The sequence below is a fragment of the Trichosurus vulpecula genome, chromosome 7, assembly GCF_011100635.1.
Source record: "Trichosurus vulpecula isolate mTriVul1 chromosome 7, mTriVul1.pri, whole genome shotgun sequence".
In the NCBI taxonomy this organism is placed as follows: Eukaryota; Metazoa; Chordata; class Mammalia; order Diprotodontia; family Phalangeridae; genus Trichosurus; species Trichosurus vulpecula.
This window is the reverse complement of record NC_050579.1, coordinates 95,818,043-95,842,315: the sequence shown is the minus strand read 5'-3', so window position 1 is coordinate 95,842,315 and position 24,273 is coordinate 95,818,043. Positions and strand designations below refer to the sequence as shown.

General features: G+C 37.4%; 1 protein-coding gene across 1 annotated transcript in view; it reads left to right on the top strand.

The window, feature by feature from the left end:
• The window catches only part of FNDC1 (fibronectin type III domain containing 1), a 104,862-nt gene extending 86,560 nt beyond the window's left edge, over positions 1-18,302 (top strand). Inside the window, exons 18-23 of the mRNA XM_036768219.1 lie at positions 1,737-1,845; positions 9,941-10,020; positions 12,267-12,296; positions 14,878-15,039; positions 15,732-15,854; positions 16,801-18,302. Coding sequence (XP_036624114.1) covers positions 1,737-1,845; positions 9,941-10,020; positions 12,267-12,296; positions 14,878-15,039; positions 15,732-15,854; positions 16,801-16,916 — 620 coding nt within the window. The 3' untranslated portion in view covers positions 16,917-18,302. The remainder of the gene's footprint in view (positions 1-1,736; positions 1,846-9,940; positions 10,021-12,266; positions 12,297-14,877; positions 15,040-15,731; positions 15,855-16,800) is intronic.
• The last annotated feature ends 5,971 nt before the right edge of the window (positions 18,303-24,273 follow it).

Genomic DNA, 24,273 nt, shown 5'->3' with positions numbered 1-24,273 from the left:
TAACTGGGATTTCTCTTGGAGTTTGTTAGCAAATAAGACAGAGTGAGTCAATGATTAAGAAAAGAAAACAATTTCAAGTCCTGTAGATGGCTATCAGAATCATAGAATGTTAGAGCTGGAAGGAACCTTTAAAGGCAATTTAGTTCAACTCCCTCATTTTACAAATGAGAAAATCGAGGTCTGGGAAGGGGAGAGATTTGCCTGATGTCACACGGCTAGCACTTGAACCCCCTACATCATAATATATGTTCTTCATACCTTCTCAGAGGCCCTTAGGTGGGCAAGTCATCGGTACTATGGGATTTCCACAGTCAGAGAAAAAAGTGCAATCCTAAGTCAAAGGATATCTTTATGTGTCTAAAGGTGTAGACAGAGTCTTGGAGTGAGGAAGATCTGGGTTTAAATCCTGATTCTTATACTTTCTATCTGGGTAACTCACTTAGAGACTTTTTTTATAGTAAAATGGGGATAATAGTGCCTGTTGCACCTCCCTCAGAAGGGGTTCTCATGAGGCTTGATGAGAATAATGTATGTGCAGTACTTTCTAAACGTTAAAGCACCAAATAAATGCCAGTTATTATCACTGGTTATTCTTATTCCTTCAGTGGACTGGGTTTTTTATCTCCATCTATTTGTAGTATAGTCACTCATCAGTGGTCGGAGATTCTAATACAAAGGGCAATGATGTAGGACCTAGTTTGAATTCTTAAATGTTTGCTGGCCCACATCTGCTTTGAGGTCCCTGATTTTTGTTTTTTTACTTCCAAATAAATTCCTGGACTTATATAGGCTTGGGCACTAGACACTTCACTCTGGACTGACTGATGAGCTAGAAAGCTGTAGGATGGGAAATAGGGAGCAGCATTATGGCACCTACCGAACCATTTAAAACCATCTCTAGTGTTTTTGCTGTTGACATTTCAGATTATGGTTCTAAAAGTGGAAAGGACCTCGTAAGTGTCATCTGGGCTGAATCAGAGAAGCCTCTAACAAACTGTAAAGAGCATATATTAAATGTAGGGGAAAGAGCACAGCTCTGGGTTCAAGTCCTGGCTGTGTGACCTCAGAAGATCCACATGAACTGATGCAGAGTGAAGTAAACAGAGCAAAATATATAACTGCAACAATGTAAATGGAAAGAACCACCACATACCAAAAAATCAAAAGTGAATGTAACAAAATTATAAAGATTGAGCATGACTTGAATGGAGAGATGAGAAGACACCCCGCCCCCCAGCCCATCCTTTTGTGGAGATGAGAGCTTCACAGGTGTTACATATTGAACATGTTTTTGAAGTCAATGCATCAGTCAGTTGTGCTGATTTATTTTCCTCTTTGAGAAGTATTCTTTGTTATGTGGGATGGCTCTTTGGGAAGGTCTAGGGGAAGAATACTGGTAATAACTATGATGATGTAAGAAATAAAACATCAGTCAAAATTTATTTTTTTAAAAAAAACAAACATATGGATAGTGAGGATTTGAACACAAGTCATCCTCTGACTCCAGAGACTCTTTCCACTGTACCAGACATGCCTCCGATGTCTCTGTCACAAAATATTATTTTTGTAGAAAGCCACCATCTTGAAACCAAAACAGAACAAAACTTCTGCCTCACTTTACCTACCACCTCATGGCTGGATGGAGGGTCTTGTCCCATTGGCTTCACTTAGTAAAGGCTCAGACTATGATTGACATCATCATGTTTGATTGGGTTTTTCCTTCTTTCTCTTCATAGGTTACTTGGTTTATAGTGCATCTTATGAAGACTTCATCAGGAACAAGTGGTCCACCCAGAGTTCGGGGGTTACTCATTTACCTATTGAGAACCTCAAACCAAATACAAGGTATGACAGTGCTGGTCACGCAATACGAAGAGTTAGGTGACGCAGTTTGCATTGTTGGATATCATCATACTAATGTCACAAGCATTACATAAAGATTCTTTTAAGTTTAGGAGCAAAATACCATACATTTAAATAGAAACTGAAGCTAACGCTGTTATTTTATTTCTATTTTCAAACTTAATTTTCCAAATGTGGACTAAATAATTACTATCAATTGAATTCAGTGGGTTAAAAAGGAAGGAATGGATTGTTTTTAGAATACCCATGAAATTAGAGTGGTATTGGGCAGCTAAAACCCACCATCATTCAAAAAAATGAACTCACTAAAGAAGCCATTTTCCGTATATTTTGAACAATTGACATTCAAATTTTGGTTTTTCTCTGATTTATAAGATCATAGTATAATAGAGTAAGAGCTAGAAGGGACCTCAGAAGTCATGCAGTCCAACTTTTTACAGATGAGGAAACTGAGGGCAAAGTAGAATAAGTTATTTGCTCAGTGTAACAGTTGATAAATAGCAAAGCTTGAATTTGAACTCAGCTCTTGCAACTTTTGGGGCAGCTAGGTAGCATAGTAGATAGAGTGCCAGACCTGGGGTCAAGAAGACTCACCTTCTGGTCTCAGACACTTATTAACTGTGTGAACCTGGGCAAGTCACATAACCCTGTTTGCCTCAGTTTTCTCATCTGTAAAATGAGCTGGACAAGAAAATGTCAAACCACTCTAGTATCTTCCAAGAAAAGCAAATGGGGTCACAAAGACTGAGCAACAATTACTTGTGACTCCAAGTTAAGTATGCTTTCCACTTTTTGTAATGCAAAAATTGAATCCTTTCCCATGTATCTGGAAGTTTTAGGTATGTCTTTCAAGTCTTGGACTTTGCAAATGGTAGAATTATCATTCTGACATTAACAAATTGTCATGTCATCTTAGACTAAACTGGAGAGAAACACTTTATTTCGTACCTTTCTGCCAACAGTTGTTCAAAACTTTCCCCCTCAAAAAGTGAAATGTGTTCACTGATTGACTACAGCTGCATTCGGAGGGACAGGTGGGGTGTCTAGAACAGAAATCCCGTCAGGAAGTTGTGTAGTGAGCAGTGTAGTGTAGCAGTGTAGTGAGGAAGATGAATGAGAATTAGCGCATTTACTAACTCCAAGACAGGGCCTTTCACACTTAGAAGGGAATATATATTACTATATGGGAGGAACATGACAAAGGGGCAGGAACAGGAGTGTTAACTGATTTTCTAGGTAGGTAGGGAGCCATGTGATAATAACAGAGTCTGAAGGGCAGCAGCAGCAGCAGCAGCAAAGAAGATACTTATTTGCTGAAGTATTGTTGGAAGAAGGTAGATTTTTCAAGTCAGCCTCATGCAGTTGATGTGTCTCAGCTGACTTACATTAAAAAATGATAACTTAGGATCATCTAAAGCATGCTTATCCAAATATACCCTCAAAATAATTGGGACAAAATAGGAAATTCGAGCATTATGAAGGATATAACTATAATGAGAATTTTTTTTTAAACAAACCAACCAGAATTTATATATCCAAATAAACATTATCATTTAAGTTGTCACCTTGGGAAACCATAAACATACTTTCCTGACTTTATTCAAAATGATTTTAGAATTACTTTCAAAGTATCTTCATAAAGACACGCATATGTGCACCATTAGTCTTGTATTTTAATGTCTGGGAAAGTCCCTATCACATATGGGGCCCCTGAAAAGCTAAATCACATTCAGGGTACCCTAGGAGTCAGTGTCCAGTCAAAATCTCAGCTCATGAACCCTCAACAATAAGTTTACTTTTACTAGCCAGTCAGAAGACACAATTAGTTCAAAGCAAAGGCGTTTAATGAAGCAATATAGTAAGAAAAGTAGCAATGTAACATTCCTCCTATAAACCTGGAGGATACTCTCCCACAAATCCAATCCAATAAACTTCCTTAAGCACCTACTGTGTGCCAGGCACTGTACTAAATTCTGGGCATACAATTAATAAAAAGAAAGATAGACCCTGTCCTCAAAAAGCTTACAGTCTAAAGGAAGAAATAACATGCAAAAGGCAGGGGACACATTACCATAAGGTACATGTGTGGAGGTATCTTGTTTTGTGGAGCTGAAACCAAGCAGGGCAGCAGATGCAAAGTGGACTAAGTCAAGAAAGTCCAGCTTCTAGCCTCTGTTAAGGAAAGCATTGGGAGAAGTGTGGTACTCTGTACTCCAGACCTCCAATCAGAGGGGAAAGGAGGCTGGGAGAGGTGTGTCAGTTAGGACTTAAGTTAGCGGCATGGTGGTGAATTTGGAAGTGATGAGCTTATCCTGGGTCGTTGTTGTTGTTCAGTCTTTTCAGTCATGGCTGACTCTTTGTGACTCCATTTGGGATTTTCTTGGCAAAGATACTGGAGTGGTTCACTGTTTCCTTCTCCAACTCATTTTACTAAGTTGGAAACTGAGGCAAACGGGGTTAAGTGACTCGTCCAGGGTCATATAATTAGTAAGTGTCTGAGGCCAGATTTGGACTCAGAAGGATGAGTCTTTCTGATTCCAGACCCAGTGCTCTATCAACTGTGCCATCTAGTTGCTTGTCCTGGTCAGGGCAGCTTGTTCTATGGTATTGAAATCAGACAGGGTAGCAGATGCAAAGGAGAGTGAATTCTCTGCTTCTACCCACTGGTTGTTGTCTTTATTGTATGCTCTTGTTCTCTGCCTCTATTTCCTCTTCTCTATTTCTTTCCTTCTCTCTCTCTCTCTCTCTCTCTCTCTCTCTCTCTCTCCTCTCTTCTCAATCCTCCCACCACAAATGTTAGTCCATTGAGCTTGTTACTCCACTAAAATTGTGGTTGTTCTTGGGCCTTGTTCCCTGCTACCAGCACATGACCTTCAATTGAGGTCCACTTGCCATCTATCTTAGCTCCAGGATATGATGAATAGAAAATCTCTCCTTGATAAAGGTGGGCTAATAGTTCTTTAGTTATAGACAGAGGCTATGAACCATCACTCCTAGCAAACCAAATCCAGAGTGCCTCCAGTCCAAATAAATCTTTTCTTTTAAGTCCTGTTTCTAAGTCTGATATCTGAGTACTTCATTGCTGACAGCTATCTGACTTTGAGTTAGAAATTCCCAAGATCCTCTCCGGCTTTACACACAAATGAATTTGAGTCACAACAAAAGGTAAGCAAAGGAGGCAAGCTTGTTAGCTTGACCCACTTGGCCCTCATTCCAACCTTTATTATGTAGGTATGGCTACAGCAAAATCCATTTCTTTATATATATTTTGGGCAGCAAAACACCTCATTATCTCCCTTATTATTTTTTTAGTAACACCTCCTTTTGACCTTAAATATTGTCACATATTTTGTTCCAAATTGTTTTTGGCTTTTCCCAAAAATCAAATACATCCTCAAAAGATGAAGATTTTTTACCCTTTAGGGTATTAAGCGGAATATCCTATAGATTCATACTGGAAGACAAATCATTAATATCTCTGTTGCAGGGGAGAGGCAGAGAGTAAGCATGTGGTTGAGAACTTGATGAAATATGAAATATTTGCTTTATTTGATAGAAGAAAGTATGGCGCATGGTTTTAAAAATAGGAATAACACTTTTGCATCATTCCACGTGGCTTTGCATCTCAACATCCTAAATTTATGTTGCCATGTTAGGCAAAATCAGAAATGAAATACATAGTTGCTTAATTTGTATCTGGAATATGTGAGCTTTGTGGTAGGCTAGAAACATGGGGTGCAAGGGAAAGGTTTATCTTGAGTAATAACTGGGTTTCAATGGCAAGACAATATAAAAAAAGAAGTTGGAGTGGTTTACTTTAAAATATTAGTCATCTCTTTTCACATATCCTTAGTTACATAGCATCAATCTCCTTCCACTCGGTCTAAGTGATTGTTAGCTCTGGGTTTTAAAGTCATTTCTTTAAAACTCCACATCCAATATCAGCTTTGTAAAGAAACTATTCAGCAGAGATATCTTTAACAGCCTCTGTGTATATTTATGTAGGTTTCTTATTTTTTAAAAATTAAAAAAACTAAGTTAACATGGACTGTTATCTTTTGTATATGCCAAATCCACAGCTCAAACTGACTGCATATTTTTGCCTTAAATAACTCCATAACCATTGAATAAAGTAAGCATAATTTGGAAAATACAAACTGCTTGGATGATCCAAACCTAGGAAATCCATGTGTTCTCAATTGTGCATGTGTATGTTTCTCCTTAAGTGAATAAAAGACCTTTCTTAAATGAGATGTGAATGACTTTATTGAGAGTTTTGAAGGGAGAACAATTGCACTGTCAAACAGGCTTTTCTTTTCTCTCTGTTTAACCATAGCGAAATTAAAAAATCTTTGTAGTGCACGGGTAGGGATAGACATAGTGGTCCTCAACTATACAGAATTATGACTTGGTTACAGAACTATTTCTGTTGTCTAAATACATATGATCTGATTTTCTTTTTATTTACCAGTTTCAAGTTTGATTTTTGGTTTGTCCTAGAGTTAATTATGGCATCTAGATGGCGTTATGCATAGAATGCAGGGCCTGGAGTCAGGAAGACCAACCTTTCTGAGTTCAAATGTGGCCTCAGACGCTTACTAGCTGTGTGACCCTGGGCAAGTCACTGTTTGCCTCAGTTTCCTCATCTGTAAAATGAGATGGAGAAGGAAATAGCAAACCATTCCAGTATCTTTGCCAAGAAAACCCCAAGTGGGCTCACAAAGAGTCAGACACAATTGAAATGACTGAACAACAATAACAAAGAGTTAATTGAAATCTAGGCTTAGATTCGTTAGCTAACCAAAATGAGAGTATATACTAGTTTGGTGGTTATACCGTGGAAATCAAACATGACCGCAGTTCCTATGGTGTTTTACAAGATGGCAGTTTAGTTAGAAGGTGAAGAAAGCCATCCCATATCATTTTGAAATATGATGAGGCCTATACAATTCTCTGGTGAAAGCCAGAAATAGGCTGTCCTGCGAGCTTTTCAGAATGGTAAAGGCTTGGGTATCTTTAATGCCTTTCCACCATTTGGGGCCCAGCCCCCTCCCAAATTCTCACAAATGGCCTGTTTGCTAGTGAGGATTTAGGGTCTGGAATGCCAGCAGAGTGCAAAAGTAGAAATAGAAGAACAAAGGTAAAGTGGGTTATTATTGCTATGTGATGTTTCTAGCTATGTTGTTGTTGTTTTAATCCAAGAGGAAGCAAGCATAGAGGCTGATCTTGGAATCAAGAAAATCCAAATTTAATTCTTTTCTCTGACATTTGTTACATGTGACCGTGCGCAAGTCACTTAAGCATCCTTTGAAAGCCCTGGACAACTCTTTTAGACTTTAAGTATGCATGAGTTGTTGGTTCACATGTGTACAGTTTCCAAAGTGAAGGTTCCCAACATCATATTACAGCTCCAGACCAAAAACCAAAACAAAACAAAAATCCTAGTATTTCCAAGAATGTGATATATTCTATTACATGAAAGAGTAGATTCCTAATCTTCTTGGCTGACCAGCCTCTTTCCTACGAGGTGGCTCAAAAAGTATACTCTAAAGTCCAAATCTGAATATGATCCCCAAACTATGTTGATTTCTCGAGGCCTTTTCCATATCTCCTTTCTTGGGATAGCTCGTCCTCCTTTCAGGTTCCAGAAAGTTAGGCCATACACTCTCAGACTTTCAAGCCAGCCAGCCATCCTCCCAGTGGCCTCCAAATATTGTTGTAATGTTAGTTCCACTCAGAGAGCCAACTTTTGTGAATTTCTCACCCTAGTCCTGCCTAACAAATGGATCATATGAATTGAATCATTTCTGAGTTAAAACCTTTCTTTTTATATCAGCTTTAATGGGAGAAATTAAGATATGATTCAAATGATATATAATAGTTTTTATGAAAAGAAATTTAAATAGTTTATAACGGTGATAGCATGAATTCTTAAAATTAAATTTATTTTTATTGATAACCAGGCTAATTTATAAAGCAATTATAACATTAAAAAATCATTATATATATGTACATATATATACACAAATAGAGGTGTGTATATCTGTGTGTATATATACATATATATGTGCATATATATGTATATATGTGTGTATATATATATACATATATATATGTATATATATATATAATAAAACACAAAGAAATCTCTGGCATGTCAAGGAAGATTTGCAGAGGAGTGTCCAGAAAATGTACTGGGCACATTTAATTTTAGCAGGGCAAAAGAGTGCACCCAAATGTTGAGAACTGAGAAGGAGATAGAATGAATAAGTATTGCTTGCTTTGGTCCTAGGGAGGTACAATTTCTACAGTGGTATTTCCTTGAAAATTGTCCATGATGGGTGTGACTCTCAGAGAAATAGAAAGGAAAGTGTGTGGGTTGGAGGAAGGTAGATTTACCTCTCCCAGTATTTCTGCTAAGTAAAATTAAGGCTGAAACAAATTGACAGAAATTATTCTTTCTCTGCTTAGCCTCTAATTTAAGATTTGGCTAGTTATGAGAGCATTAAATGAGAAAGTAAATGTAAATCAGATTAACTTAGATATTGTATGCCTGTTACATTTCTGCAACTGAATTAGCCCTTTCCCTTAGTCCTTTAGAGGAAGTCAAGAAGACTATGGGAGCATGTCCACCCCACACCCCCACCCCCTACAATATAGACATCCCTGAAAAGTGTTTTAATTCAGGACAAGTTTTCCAGACAAGTAGCCAGAGTGTTTCTCTTGTCTTTCTACCCCTTCCGTACAAATCACTCCTGAGGAAAGCGGCTAATTTGACCAGTCACATGGACTTGCTGAATCTTAGCACTAAGGAAATTTAGAGATGATACCACTTAGCCCCTCTATATTAAAGATGACTGAAGTCTGGGAAAAAGTGACACACAGTTAGTTAATGACTGAGTCAGAACTAGACACAGTTTGCTTGGCTTTCAGGCTATTGTCAGTCTTCCACCCAATGCCCCCCAACTGTATACCATGTTGTCTTCATTTTCTTCTTGACACGACCAGAGAAATTAATTATTCTTTCTCCCTCAGTAAAATATTCCAGTGCGTGGCAACCTTTTCATATCCAATGTAAACTTCCCATTACAGTATTTTGGCTATGTCCTCTATTTCTGCCCATGGTTAAAGCAAACTTCTACTTATCTTTATCCTTTAAATAGCTGCTCACATATTTGCTTATATTACTAAGTTGCCCTTATGCTCTTCATGCTTATCAAAGTTGGAACTAAGGGATAGACAAGATATAGACAGTTGCTTAGGGCACTATACATGTGAAGATACAACTGGGAACATTAGTTTACAATTACACCTATTTTTAATACTAAAAAATTCTACTCTCTGTGGCACATGGGTATTTATTTTTAATAAGTTAAGTGTTACAGTAAAGGCTGAATTTCTGTGGCAACATAGCAGACACTTCATAAATGCTTATTGGGTTGAAATAGGATACAATTTTTAAATGGTGAGGTTCAGAGCAGGGAGAGGGACATACAAATGCCTTGTTCCAACCCTGGTGCACATCCATCATAGGCCTTCTTTTTCCACATCTTTTAATCATTTTATATCTCTCTTCTAACCCTCTCCAGATTCTTCATGTATTTCTTTAACTGCAGAACTCAACCACTGTTGAGTGCAAGTCAAAATTTGCTCATGGAAGGGTTGTAGTTAAGAATTTTGACTTGAGAAAGCCAACTCAACTCAGAAAATATATATATATATATATATATATATATCTTAAGTAACTCATGCAACATCTGGCTCTGGAAATAATGTACTCTCTCCAAATAATCATAGCATCCATAGATTTTAAAGCTTAATATACTTGTCTGTTTTTCTTCCTTCATTAACAATAATGACATTTGTAACAATTAGACACATTTATGTTGGAATATGTGTTAGCTGTATTATTTTTCAAAATTGTTTGTTGTGATTCTCTCAAAATTGTTTTCAAACAAATTGTTTTCAGTAGTATTTATCATTGGCAAGTAACTCCTATCTTTAATATGTGTTTTGTATGTTTAGATTGTAAATATTGCTTAGCCAATAAAGTAAAATAAATTTCTTTGTATTTTAGATATTATTTTAAAGTACAAGCAAAAAATCCCTATGGTTATGGACCTATGAGTCCTTCAGTCTCTTTTGTTACAGAATCAGGTATGTATTATCATACATTTTGGATTTTCCATTCTTTTTTTAAAAAATAATTTTTATTGCATTTCCCAGTATAGCCTTCTACCCTCTCCCCTTTTCTCCTTTTTCTCCTCTCAGATAGCCATGTTTTATTTTTAAAAATGGGAGCTTCACTTTAAAAAAATCTAACATTGTTTTCAATTGTTCTACGATAGTCCTCCATTCCTACAAAAAAAAGGAGAGAAATGGCTTCTCGTATCACTTCTTTAGAGTCAGGTTTGATCATTTCACAGTACTCATTCTATTATTTTGCTGTTCTTTCTATTTACATTGTTGTAGTCATTGGGTATGTTATTTTCCTGGTCTTACTTATTTCACTTTGCATGAGGTAATATAAGCCTTCCTATGTTCCTCTGTATTCATCATTTTTATCATCATCAGTTTTTCTTACGGCATGGTCATATTCCATTACATTCATCATACCACAACTTGATTAACTATGCCCCCAATCAACGGGCAGGATCAAATATATAATCAAATGGACAAAATCAGTATTTTTCTATGTTAAAAAAAGAATCCCTCACAATAAGTACAATTAAGTGAAAAACAAAACAATAAAAAGGTCCTAGCCTTAGTTAAACCACTTCTGATTTTTCTCTTTTGAAAAAAAGAGTTTTTTTCATTGTACTAACAGTATTAAGAGAAATTTCCATATCGGTTGCCTGAGAAACAAAAAGGTTAAATTCCATAGTGGAGAAATCTATTTTTCAATAGCATGGGAATAAGTTTGAAAGTATCTGTGAAAGATTTAGCTACAGAGTTTAAAAAATTGTTTCTAATTCTGAACAGCTGAAGAGTATAAAAGTAATTTGGTTTGAGGCACCCAGTACACAATTGTTTATTCAAAAGTAAATTTTATCTTCTTTACAAAAACAAAACAAAAATATAACAACTCACCAGAATTTGCCTGGATTTACTTAACATTAATAGTGCAATTAAGATATTATTTAAGCTGAAAATGTACAAAATGAGCTAATTTCTTCCAACTGGCTCACGTTACTTGGGGCAGCATCCTTAACCTTTGTAGATAGTGACATAGAGGATAACCATGTGCTAGTCATCCCTGTCAAAGACACAATACTGGATAGATCATGCCTGGCTCTAGCCCAGTAAATCAATTCTTATGTTGTTTTCTTAACAAATGTTCTTCATTCTGCAACAAGATGGATTTCTAAGGCAGCTGTAGTACTGTACCACACATGTGGCTGCATCACATGCCCAAGTAAAAGAATGTCGAACAACTAAATCTCCAGCAAAAATAGTCCCTCCATCAGGGGGTTTTGTGTCATTAGCTCACTACATAATTGTAGACTCATCACAGAAGATCTGTCACTGGAAGATCATTTCTTAAAACCAGGGAAATGAAAGTGAACTAAATCAAAACTTAAACAGGTGAAATATCTCAGGGAAGAACTTTAGCCTCAGAAATATTTTCACATGTTTCATTTTTTAACAATTTTTAGTGAAATTGTTTCCATTTGTAAATGGGGAAGACAAGAGGATGTTATTCATCAGAATTCTCCTTGGAAAGTTGGCAAATTATCTGAGGATAAAATCTCTGGAAGTAAGGTAGAGATTTAGACCTTATTAGGTTAAGGGACCTAAGGTCAACCCAAAAGACAGGCAATTCAAAATTAACAATCTAGTAAATGAAAGTCTAAATTCTATGTTGGCATTTGGGTAGTGTTACAAATGTTAAGTTTAGGGCCCTGAAGTAAGACTTTTTAAAAAATAGCCTCCTAAGAAAGACCCTCACTGTGATTCTTCTTCCTTTTCTTGACCCCAAGCCATTGCATTAGCTTCTGTGATGGTCATTATGCCTTAATTCCAGTCTTATAGGTCTGAATTATCTAGTTGGACTATATATAGATCAAATCAATACTTTGTAACATCATATGCAATAATAAAAATTTCAGGAAATAAAAAAGTTTCTCTATTACTGAAAAGGTTATGAATTTTAAAAAGAGCACTGCTCTCAGATAAGTGATTTGAATATAAATATTGTGGAAAACCTTTGAGATCTACCAGATAATCTGCATTTTCCTTTTCTACTCTTCTATGGAGTTTACATTCTATGGCTTGGTTAGTACAAGCAGATTCCATGTAATGCAGTGTAGCTTGAAGGACAGCAGATATATCCTGTCATGTGGACAGTAAATAGATGAAATAAGACAATTCAATAATTTCTATTTTCTTTTGCTTCCTTACAGACAATCCATTGCTTGTTGTAAGACCCCCCGGTAAGTTGCATTCCATGACAGTTGTCCCAAAGATATGCCTTTGATTAAATTGAATCTGGAAATTATTAGATATTTTCCTATATCACTCAAACGTGATTAATAGGACAATGCTAAATTTTCATCTAACATGTTCTAGATAATCCAGTAGTTAAATTTCACCCCACCTTCTCAACTAGAGAAATGATTCAGGAATTCCCAGTAGTGGTAACTGCTGGAGAAAGAAGATCCATCCATCAGAAGACCCACACCTGGGAAAAGAGGTTCTGATCATACTAAGCATTTTGCATTCAACATGAACATTTTTTTATTAAGCTTTGACTATATGATGCCACTTTCAGCTTTCTTTTCAAACAAGTCAATTAGCTCATGTTGCTAGAAGTCAAAGTCAGTTTTATGGGTGAGCCCCTGAAGAAGGGCAGCAGGCAATCTTCCTTAACCTCAAAAGATTAACCCTCTCCCTCTCTTGTCGTTCTTCCATAGTTTAATTTCTTTGGGTCTAAATTGCTTTCAAATTTCTTGGAGTCCATTGTTAAAATACATATACTCCTAAGAAATACTGAGTCTTATCATTAGAGAGCAACCTCCTGAGAAATAGACCAATGAGGTGAAGGGAGGTGAGCCATTACACTGAATCTAATATGATGAAAATCAACAGGGACACATTTGGGTCAAAAAAGTCAACTTCAGAAATTCAAGATGGGGCTGAATAGCAGTTTATCTGAAAAAAGATATGAGGATTTTAGTGGACTGCCTCAACAGTATGGGAGGACAGCCAAAAAGCTAACGTGATATTAGACGATAGTAACGATTAGCCTTGCAGTACTCTGTCCTGGTCAGACTTGAATATTGTGTTCAGTTTTCAGTACCATGCTTAAATAAAAGAATTAATAATTATAATAACAGTAATGATTATTAGCATTTATACACTTAGCACTTACTTTGTGCCAGGCAATATGCTAAATGCTCTAACAAATTTCTCATTTGATCCTCACAATAACCTTAGGAGGTGGGTGTTATTATTATCTTCATTATCAGTTGAAGAAACTGAGACAGACATTAAGTGACTTGCCCAGAATCACATAGCTAGCAAGCATCTGAGGCTGGATTTGAACTCAGTTTTTTTGACTCTGGTCTTAGTACTCTCTGGTTCTACTGTGCCACCTGATGAGCTGGATAGTGAGTGTCTAGAGGAGGGTGACCAGTAGAGGAAGGTCCTTCACATTATAGCATATGCAGATTAGTTGGAAAAAGCTAGAAATATTTATCTTGGAGATAAGAAGACTTAGGAAGCATGACAGCTGTCTTTAAAGATTTGAAGGTCAGCCATATTGAAAAGTGACTAGATCTATTCTTCTTGACCTCAGAGGGGACTGCGAAGAAGAATGGGAGGCAAATTTCAGCTTGATGTAAGGAAATACTTCCTTACAAATGTTCAAAAGTAGAAAGGGCTGCCTTAGGAAGTCTTAGGTTTCTCTGGAAATCTTTAAGCAGAGACTGTCAGGTATGATGCAGAGAAGGACCTCTAGGGGTCCCTTCCAAATAGGAGATTTTGCAGAGGATTTTATAATAGGAGAGTTAGGACAACATCACAATTTTACCCAAGACCCAAGGCTCTGCTTCCATCAAAGTCATGCTCCAAAGGTTCTGGCAGAGAACAAAAATTTTTGGTAGATGTCCATCCAAACTAGAAAGGTTCCAAGTATAATCACTAATGTACTGTGTATTGGTCCTCCTAGGACCAGTTTGGCTAAGTGCAAAGAGAATAATTACCATAATGTTGGTCACCAGGTGATGGGTTTATTTGGCTACTCCAAGTCATAAAAACCACTTACTAAGTCATGGAAGAGTTGGGACCTCTGCTGCCAGAACACCACCAATAAAATAACAGATCTTTTGAAGGAAATATTTAATTGAATCCATATGGGTCTTGTTTTAAATGAAGGGCCTCATTTCCTTATTAACTTATGTCCTGGTCAATTCACAATGAAAGGAGGAAGGCATGGTAGAGAGAAAAGAATGCTAAATTTGGAATCAAGTTGGAATCCTAGCTCTGTCAAGTACCACCTATGTGACCCTGAAGTCATTTAATTTTGTTGCGTCTCATTTTCTTCATTTTTAAAATGAAGGGTTTAGAGTAAATGACTTCCGAGGTTGCTTCCAGCTCTAAAACTATGACTCAGTGTTGCCTAAATCGACAAAATAAATTTCAGTTGCAAATTCATAGCTACCAGTGGAAAAAAAGTATGAGGGAATTTTTTTTAAATTCAGGGAATCGTTTGTAACTGTAACTTACAGTTACAAAAAGATGACAGACTACAATTTCATGAGGAATTATAAACATTTTGCACTGTTGTCCATCTTATTTTTTTGGCTAAGTATTCTTTTAATGACAAACAATTTAATAGATACACAATCAGAGGGAACCACTTCAAGACAACATAAAAGTGGAGTGGATTTTTCTTGTTAAAAAAAAAAAGGAAGAATCAATCAAAGTGTCTTGTAGGCCACCTATGCAGTGGATTACTAAATGAAATGCTAAAACTGAGTCAGAATGCCTTTTGTCACCTTTTGTGTTACCAAGGTGGGGAGCCCATCTGGATTCCATTTGCTTTCAAACGTGATCCTAGCTACACAGACTGCCATGGGAGACAATACGTGAAGCGAACTTGGTACCGAAAATTTGTGGGAGTTGTTCTTTGTAATTCACTGAGGTACAAGATTTACCTCAGTGATAACCTGAAAGGTAAGGTCTCTGGGAGGGGTTTGCTGTTGACCGACACCTAATGAAATCATTTGGATTAAAAGATCTGCTGACTCAACATTATCGATGTTATCTTGACCATACCCTGGCCCTGACTTAAATACAGTTCAGCAAAGCATATGCTGCTTGTTAGGAATGTATCATATTGGAGGAATCCCCTTCCCCTTTCCCCCCAAGTGGCATAGTAGAAAGAACACTTAATATGGGATTAGAAGGTAAGAGTTTGGATCCAAACTCACTAACTTTACTGCAAACAAATTTCAAGAACTTTAGAGATGTGCAAAAAGCCCATTTTCTCTGTTAAGTTAATTAGACCTTATATTTATGAACTACTTGGTACGTGAGAAAATGCTTTCATAATAGATTCTCTGTCTGCCACCATTTCCCCCTGCCTTTAATTTCTGTTATCTTTGCTGTGTGATAGAAAGTACCCTAGGATTTGGAGCCAGAGGCAGCCAAGCTCAAATATTTGCTCTGTCACTTAACTACCTGCGTGAGCTTGGTAAATCACTTAGCCTCTCAGTCCGTTCATCTGTAAAATGAGAGGAATGGACTCATTGACCTCTTAGGTCCCATCCCCCCCCAGTTTTGATTATCAATCATCTTTTTTGTTAGCTCCAAATGCTCATAATGAAGCAATGTGGCTGTGGTGTTATGGAGTGTGATCTTTTCAGATACCTTCTACAGCATTGGAGATAGTTGGGGGAGAGGCGAGGACCATTGCCAATTTGTAGATTCACACCTGGATGGAAGAACAGGTCCTCAGTCATACGTAGAAGCCCTGCCTACTGTTCAAGGTAAGATGAATAATAGGTGCACTTGTGTTCCCCAATTAGCACATAAGTGACTTTTTGCCTACAAACAAAGCAACAGTGGGGCTGGAAGGAAGGAGTAGAAGGAGGGCCTAAATATGGGTGTGGAATTCTTTATGACTGTGCTCTTGGAGTTGTCAATTAAAGTACGTGCAGTGTTTTGGCATTTCAGGAAGCTTGTTTGGTTCAATAGAGGGCATCTCAACATGCTATCCAAAATCAGATCAATGCCAAACTAAGGGCTTGCTATGTGATGCACTATGTACACCTGAAATGTGGTCTCTGCCCTCAAGGAGCTTTCAGTCTCTCTGGAAAGAGAAGACAAAAACACATGAAAAGTAAAATACCAATCAGAGATTTAAATGACAGTTCAAGACAGTAATGGAAAAGATGTCACCCGCCATGATGTGACTTGTGCAGATCGTGACTGCTTTGTGAATTGAGAGAAAGGACAGCACTTTATGCTGTGGTTGTCAGAAAAGGCTATACAGAGGAGGTGGGTTTTATGATGAGTCTCTAAAGAGTGGGTGGTACGTGACTAGGCAGAAAAAAGTAGAGAAGACTCAATGCTTTTAGGAAGGCAGGAACATAAGCAGATGGGTGGTCAAATTGTTACATCTCAACGTTGTAAAGAACTGGAGGACTGTATAAGGCAAACTAGAGATTTTAAACTACTCTTTCATTCATGGGGGAGGGGAAAAGAGACTCATTAAATACATGGGAATTCTGACTCATTTGTTGTATTGAGGAGGGGTTACCGGACATAATGATCATTGGGGTAATTACTGAATATGTACCTATCAGTGTCCTTCTGAAAGAAGACTATTTCACATTTCTTTTTTTCCCCTCAAATACTGATGTTTCATTCTTATTTCATCTTCCTGCTTTCTCTCCTTTCATCTTATCTTTTTCCCTTTCTTAATCATCCCAGGTTATTATCGCCAATATCGTCAGGAGCCTGTAGGATTTGGCCGAATTGGTTTTGGAACACCCTACTATTATGTGGGATGGTATGAGTGTGGTGTCTCCATTCCAGGAAAATGGTAACCCCATCACCACTGCAAGTCTAGCCCATGCCTCTCAGACCTGTCAAATTACTTTTACCAGGAGCCTATGAGGTCTTGGGAAGAAAATAAAGACAGCAGTAGAGAACCTCCTAAGTCCAGGTGCTCAGAAGACCTAAAGCCAAAATCCTATGCACTTCTCACACCTAAATCTGGGAGTCCGCTTCATTACTTGACCTGGGACTGAAAACAGGATTTGTGTTTGATATTCAAAGTCCACTTTGCTTCTCTGTTGTATGTGTGTGTGTGTGTGTATGTTTAAAAAGTCAACACACCCCCCAAAGAAATAATAAATAAGCAACTGAAATGGATTGCACTTTTCCTCAGTGAGACTTTCAAACTTTTACTAAGCACAAAATTTGGACGTTTCATGTATCTCAAAGGAACGACCTAAGCATGCTGTGCTTGCTTAATGGAATGCTAAATAATTTTCCATTGTTATTAATGGAATCTTCTGCAACTGGCAGAGTTTTAAGCTTCAGAGTTTTATTTTGTTTTTGTTTTTTTTCCTATTCAGCAATGCTGAGCTACTAAAAACACCCACCCAAGGCAACATAGTCTACATAAGCCATGCTCTGTGAGTTTGCTCCACTGCTGACTAATGCACCAAATCACATTGTAAATTCACAAGGTATATATGTGTATGTGTATGTATGTGTATATATATATGCATATATATGTGTATATATATGTCTGCAAGAATATTACTTAGAATTGCTCATTTTTTCATGTCTTCAAGATAAATGTTTCTGAATTTTTGTGCAAAAGGTGCTGTTTATTAACAGGTTTTTTTAAAAAAAAATGTTTCCATGGAAAATGTACAATGCATAATGTAACAACTGTAGAAAGGACTGTTCCTTTTGGAAATACTGTTAACCATCACTAAGTCATCTGCATGAGTACCACATCCATTAGTGTTTCAAAGGGTCATCTTGATTTCTGGCCCCAAACTAAATGTCTCAGTGCAGCTTTGTTTTCTTATTTTTTCATTTTTGTCACTTCCCTTGATATTTAATTCTTGAACCTAAGGCTTTTTGTTTCTCTGTGCTACAGCATGAGTTCTTTTTAAAGATACACTAATAATTTTTAACTTAAAACCCCCCATATTCTTGTGAATGTGCTCATTTCATCAGCATCTCTCATGTAGATCCATTTAATGAAGACAGATTCCAGGAACAACCCATAGGAGACCTCTTTCCAGGCTGACATTGTTACTTTAATGAATATTGTATCACCTCGGTCATTCAACTAGCTCAAAATCCACTGAATTACACTACCATCAGAAAGGTTCCATCATGCCATGGGCAGGGGGAAGCACTGTCCTGCAATCCCTAAGCTCCACCTTTATATACCACAGTGGTCTAAGTATAATCCACACTTCTTCCTATCCACATCTGGCTTGTATAAAACCTGAGTGTAGCCTCTAATTAGTTATTTTGAATATACACCTATATGTTTTCCCTTCAAAGAGATTTCACTTTAGGGGTGGAGCTATATTTGGCGGGGAGCTAATTTGGAACCAATAGGATGATTTGATAGCATGATAAACCCAGGCTCCTAAATAAAATAATCACCATTTTCATCATTAATGATGTGGATTATAGGGTCTCTATAGATGAATATCATGAAATGAAACCTGGCACATCCAGAAGGTTTTAGACTTGAAAGTAAAACTTGCTGGGAGAATTGGGGAACTCTGCAGCATCTATGGATCAAAGCTCAGTAGTGACAGTGAGACCCTAAAGAGCAATAATTATAAAAATGACTCACATTTATACAGTGCTTCAAGGTTTACAAAATTCATTATTTGAGTATGGCAGAATGTGAATGGTCCATTTTTAACTTAATGACAAGGATTAAACCTCTGTATCTTTTATTTTCCTGAAATACTATTTCCCTATTTCAATATGAAGCAATAGGAAATAAGATGCAAGTCCGGGAAAATAAGAGAATACTAGTCTATCTGGGAAAGGACGAGCTGATAGTACGTTCATATGACATTAACGATATAATTTATAAACCCAAGGGAAAGACTTTTAAAGTTGCTTTTGGATCCTTATAAATATATTGGAAGGGAGTGATTTAAAAACTAAAAGTAACTTCAATGATGTATAAAAGGAGCATTTCATTTAAAGAGATGAATATTTAAATACCTTCAAGTATTTTACTTTACAATGACAAGAAAAATTATAGGATCTTTAAGAAACAATGAATTTTTACTAACAAGCCTATAACATAGTTCCTTTTAGGAAAAAAAAAACTATCCAGTTTGTTGGAATCCTGTAGTCTGACTCTGGAAAACATATGACCAGTGCTACAATGCCACATAGGAGTATATCTTGCTAGATTCTCTTGAATTAGAGGAGGATTCAAGTATGGCTTTCTTGACAATATGTCCTGAGATTCAAATTACTCATTGGGATTTACATATGACAAGATGAGTTCCGGACTGACTCCTTGCGTTGGATTGGGGGCTTCCTTTGGTGAGGAAGCAGAAGAAGCATGTAAGGGAAATATTCTCAAAACAAATTCAGAAACAAGGTGGAAATTCGGCCCCTTGAGTACTGTAAGCGCCTCAAATCCATAGGGACAACTTGGACCTGAAGGTGAACTATCCAATTGCTCTCACCATTCATTCATTTATTCAATAAACACTCACAAAGCACCTAGTATACATAAATTTCTGTGCTGGTGGCTGAGGATACAAAATTAGATATTATATAAATCCTGCTCTCAAAATATTTATTAATGGGAAGAAAAATAAGTAAAAATTGCTGTGTCACAAGGCAGAATGAGATAAAGCACCAAGGAGATGTCCAGGCAAAGTGCTACGAGAAATCTGAGAAGGAAAAGGGAGGACAAGCATTTATGAAGCACCAGGGCTAAGAGTTTTATAGTTATTTGCACTGTGCCAGGCACCATGCTAAGTGTTTTATGAGTTTTATCTCATTTCATTCTCACAACAACCCTGGGAGGTAGGTATTATTAAAATCCTCAGTTTACAGTTGAGGAAATGGTGGCATTCAGAGGTTAAGCTCAAGGTCCCATAGTTACTGAATGTCTGAGGCCATTTTTAAATTAAGTCTTCCTGACTCCAGACCTGTTCTATCCACTGCTTCTTCTAGCTCCCTTGAGATAAACACGTGGGAAAGAATGGGTAAAAAAGGTTGTCAAAGAAGATTTCATGAAAGAGGTTTTAGGGAGGTGGGGAGGGCAGAGGAGGGAGGCTATCAGAGCATGTGGGAATGGTATAGAGAAAGGCTTGGAGATGAGGGCAGGAAACAGAGACTCCTTTGGGGGCTTTTTTATGAACTTTTATTTAGATACCATTTTCTTCAAATCTGAAGCAATTTGTGCCTTGGGGAAGGAAAAATGAATAGTTGGTGGATACTTAGTTTCCCATCTTGAGTAGAATTTAAGAAAACTTTTGTATAAAAGCTTCAAAATGCTGATACTCTGAGACCAAATTGAATCCAAATACACAGACCATTTGACCAACCCTGCTTTCCAAAGGAATAAAAATAATTATTCCATTACTACTGTATATTTGAGACCTGATCAATTTCTGGCCAAGATGAATCTTGGCGTTGAAAAAAATTCTTTCCTGCAAAAGAATCAGGCAAAATTATAACCTGAACCATTAAAATCCAAGGATTACAGTGATGCCCACCTTCTTTTCCTGGATGCCCTCTTCTGTTTGTTTCTCTTCCTACCTTTCTTGCAATTTCTTCCCAGTCTCCTTTTCTTGATCATCATCCACCACTTATGGGTACACCTCTGTCTTAAGCCTTCTTCTCTCACTGCACTTTTTCTCTTGGTGGTCTCATCATTTCCTTCTGGGTTTAACTATTATCTATATGCAGGTAACTTCTAGATCTAGAAATCCAGTTCTGATTGACTGTTGGATTTAATATTGGACATTATCAGTAAGATATGTCACAGACGTGTCATTTAGTCAGTGATCAAACATTTACTAAGCACTCATTTTGTGCTAGGTACTGTTCTAAGCACTTACTGTTTGTATTTCATTTTCGAAGAGGACCAATGACATCACAGGTTGATGCCTTGACTTGTATGTGAAATGGATTTAAGTGAGGCAGACTTGTGCAAAGTTGTCAGCTTCACTCTCTCTTCCAGAGTCATTGAAGTCCAGTGGCAAGATGAAAGTCAGGAGACTGGTGATGGCCTGGGATGCATTAGATGGCCTTGATGTCTGATCAAGCTCCAAGTGCACCATAGTGCCTGTTTAAGCTGCCTTCCTGGCTGTTGGAACAAATCGTTCTCATCAGCCCATTCTATTGAGGGAAGTCTTCACATATTTGGGATAGATAACCCCAAAATTCACCAATGGGTTTGTAGCCTGTTGGTTATCCTCAACTTGGTTTAGCCTGTCTTCCAAGATAGTTTACTGAGGTGTGGTCACTGTGCATGCTGCAGCTTCTTGAGGCCGCAAGTGATAGTTGAATGCCAAGTGGACACCAAAGATTTATGAGCAGCCCTGAAAAGGGCTTGGCAAGCCCTCACACCAGAAGCACTAGTCCTCCTTGAATACCCCATACACCCCTCTAAGCATTAGGGATACAAAGAAAGGCAAAAACATGATCTCCATCCTCACTGGAACTCAACATGTACAAAATAGGTCAGATGACCACGTTAGATACACTACAAAGGAGATTCATGCACAGGTTGGACTAGATTGCTGCTAGAATACATTCCAACTCTCATACTCTAAGGTTTATTTTCTGTTTGGACAGAATTTATGAGAAGCCATTGCAATCTGTCATTCCCTCCCCTGTGCCTCTTTCCTTTTTTCCTCCTACCACCTCTCTACACTCTCCCAAGTCTGACCTACATTGGGCTGTTTTACCCATAAACTATGAATGCCTTAGATTAACACGTTTGGGCTTAGGGAATGGTAAAAAGAAGAAAACTGTCAAATTATTATATATCTGCTGAAGTCCCTTTCTATCACCTCCTTGTACCACTTAATCTTGGTCTTTGTGGATGAGTTTTGAGGTACTAGAGGATCTCTTTTTGACAAAGTCTCTTGCATGCATGGTGTCAGATCATGTTCCAGTATTTAGAAAAGTTAATATCTTTCATTTATCTTTTGGCTAAAGAAGACAATTCCAGCTCTTACCCAGAAGTATTTGTAATGTAACGCTTTTTTGCCACTGTCTTGCATTAACTGTGTGTCACAGTCATGAACCTCGGTTAGAGTAGGAAGGTAAAAGATCTGGTGACAAATCAGGTCAGAATGGGCTCAGTGACTTAGACATGGGGAAAATGTAAAATGGTTGGAACACAAATTTGCTGTTGGTGGAACTGTGAAATGATTCAGCCATTTTGGAGAGCAACCTGGAATTATGCCCAAATAGTTATTAAATTATATTAAACTATTAAACTATAAACCCTTTGGTACAGTGATACCACTACTAAGTCTGCTTCCAAAGATAATCAGGGCAAAATGAAAAGAGCATATATGTTCTAAAATATATATTATAGCAGCTTCCCTTGGGGTGGCAAAGAACTGGAAATTGAGGGGGACACCCATCAATTGGGGAATGGCAGAACAAGTGGCAGCAAATGGAAACATCTCCAATTCCCAGAACATACTACATGTTTTAGATGTTTCAAATCATCCCCTATAAAATGTATCCATTTTACAGTTGAAGGAGAAAAATAAATTTACCAAGAAACAAACTGACTTCTGGGCATAGAGCATGTCAAGACTAAGACAACAATCTTCAGTTCGGCTGACAATTCTTAGTTAAACAGTAGTAGAATGCAAGGAACACCAACTGAGAGTGAAGTCATGGTTTTTTTTTAAATCTCAATTGTATGATTGACACACAAACAGAAAAAAAACAATAGTGTGATGGATGAAGTTAAGTATATAAAGTTTTATGGATTGACTAAATAAAAACCTTAAAAAAGAAAGTAGAAATGGATGCAGGTTAATTTAGCTCCAAAGACATACACTTAACCTATATTGAGAAATACTCAAACCAACTAGAGGGCCAAAAAAAAAATCTCTGGAAAACTTTTCAGTTCATACTGCACAGTAACTAAAATTTCTAGCGAATCTTACTGTGATATCTTTACTATTTGGAGCCTACCCAATAAAAGGTATTCTTTTTTCCTCTTCATTATACTCTTGGGCTGTCATAGAGCAGTCAAGCCTTTTTCACACTGAGAAAACAAATGGATTCCATTTCCCCTCAGATTAAAGGAGGTTTGTGATCACTGTTATTTCAAATGTCAAAAAAATAAAGATGGGATTCATTCATTTATATCAATATGTTTTTCAAAGAAAAAATACATGCCTTCCTTTTATTTCCAGAGTTCTGTTCATAGAACTAGAAAACGCCATCAATACATTCTGGCTATTATTTTTTCTTCTGTATTCTAGCCCAAAAATGGAAATACTAAATAGCAATACAGTTGCTTTTCAAAACTGGCTTATTGACAGTGTACGGATCAGAAGGAGAAGGATCCTCAAAAGCACTGGGGAGGCAAATGTTCATGGAAAATGAAAGAATATGGGTAGTGATTTTGGAGATCCAAGAATCAGACCATGGGTAGAGGGTGGAGAGAACATGGGCCTTCCCAAGAATTGTTGACTTATTCCAGAGTAGCACCTGGAATAACACCTAACATTTATGTGGGACTTTAAGGTGTGCAAAGTTTTATTTTCCCCATTTTAATATGAAGAAAGCAAGGCTTAAAGAGGTTAGGTGATTTTATATATGTTAACTCATTTAATCCTCACAACAACTCTGGGAGGTAGGTATTATCATTGTCCTCCATTTTACAGATAAGGAAACTGAGGCTGATTAAGTGAGTTACTCAGAGTCACATGGCTAGTAGGTGTTTAAGGCAGGAATGAAACTCAAGTCTTTCTGACTCCAATTTTAGCACTCTACTCACCCAGTGCCACCAGCTTCAAGGCCACATGTGGCCTCTAGGTCTTCAAGTGCAGCTCTTTGACTGAATCCAAATTTCACAGAATGAATCCCCTTAATAAAAGTATTTGTTTGTAAAACTTGGACTCAGTCAAAAGGCTGCACCCGAGGACCTAGAAGGCCATAGATGGCCTGGAGGCAGAACGTTCCTCACCCCTAACCTAGGCTCTGGGCTTGCTCTTACTGCATCAGCACACACATGTTATAATGTATTCATGAAGGTTAATTCCTGATTTTGTGGTGGCTAAATTGAAGGGCGACCATGTTATCCGAAGCCAAATCAGCCAGGAACAAAGATGCCAAATTTTGTTGCTGCTCAAAATTATTTGGAGATTAATCTTAGTTTTAATAAAGATTTTTAAAAAACTTGTAAGT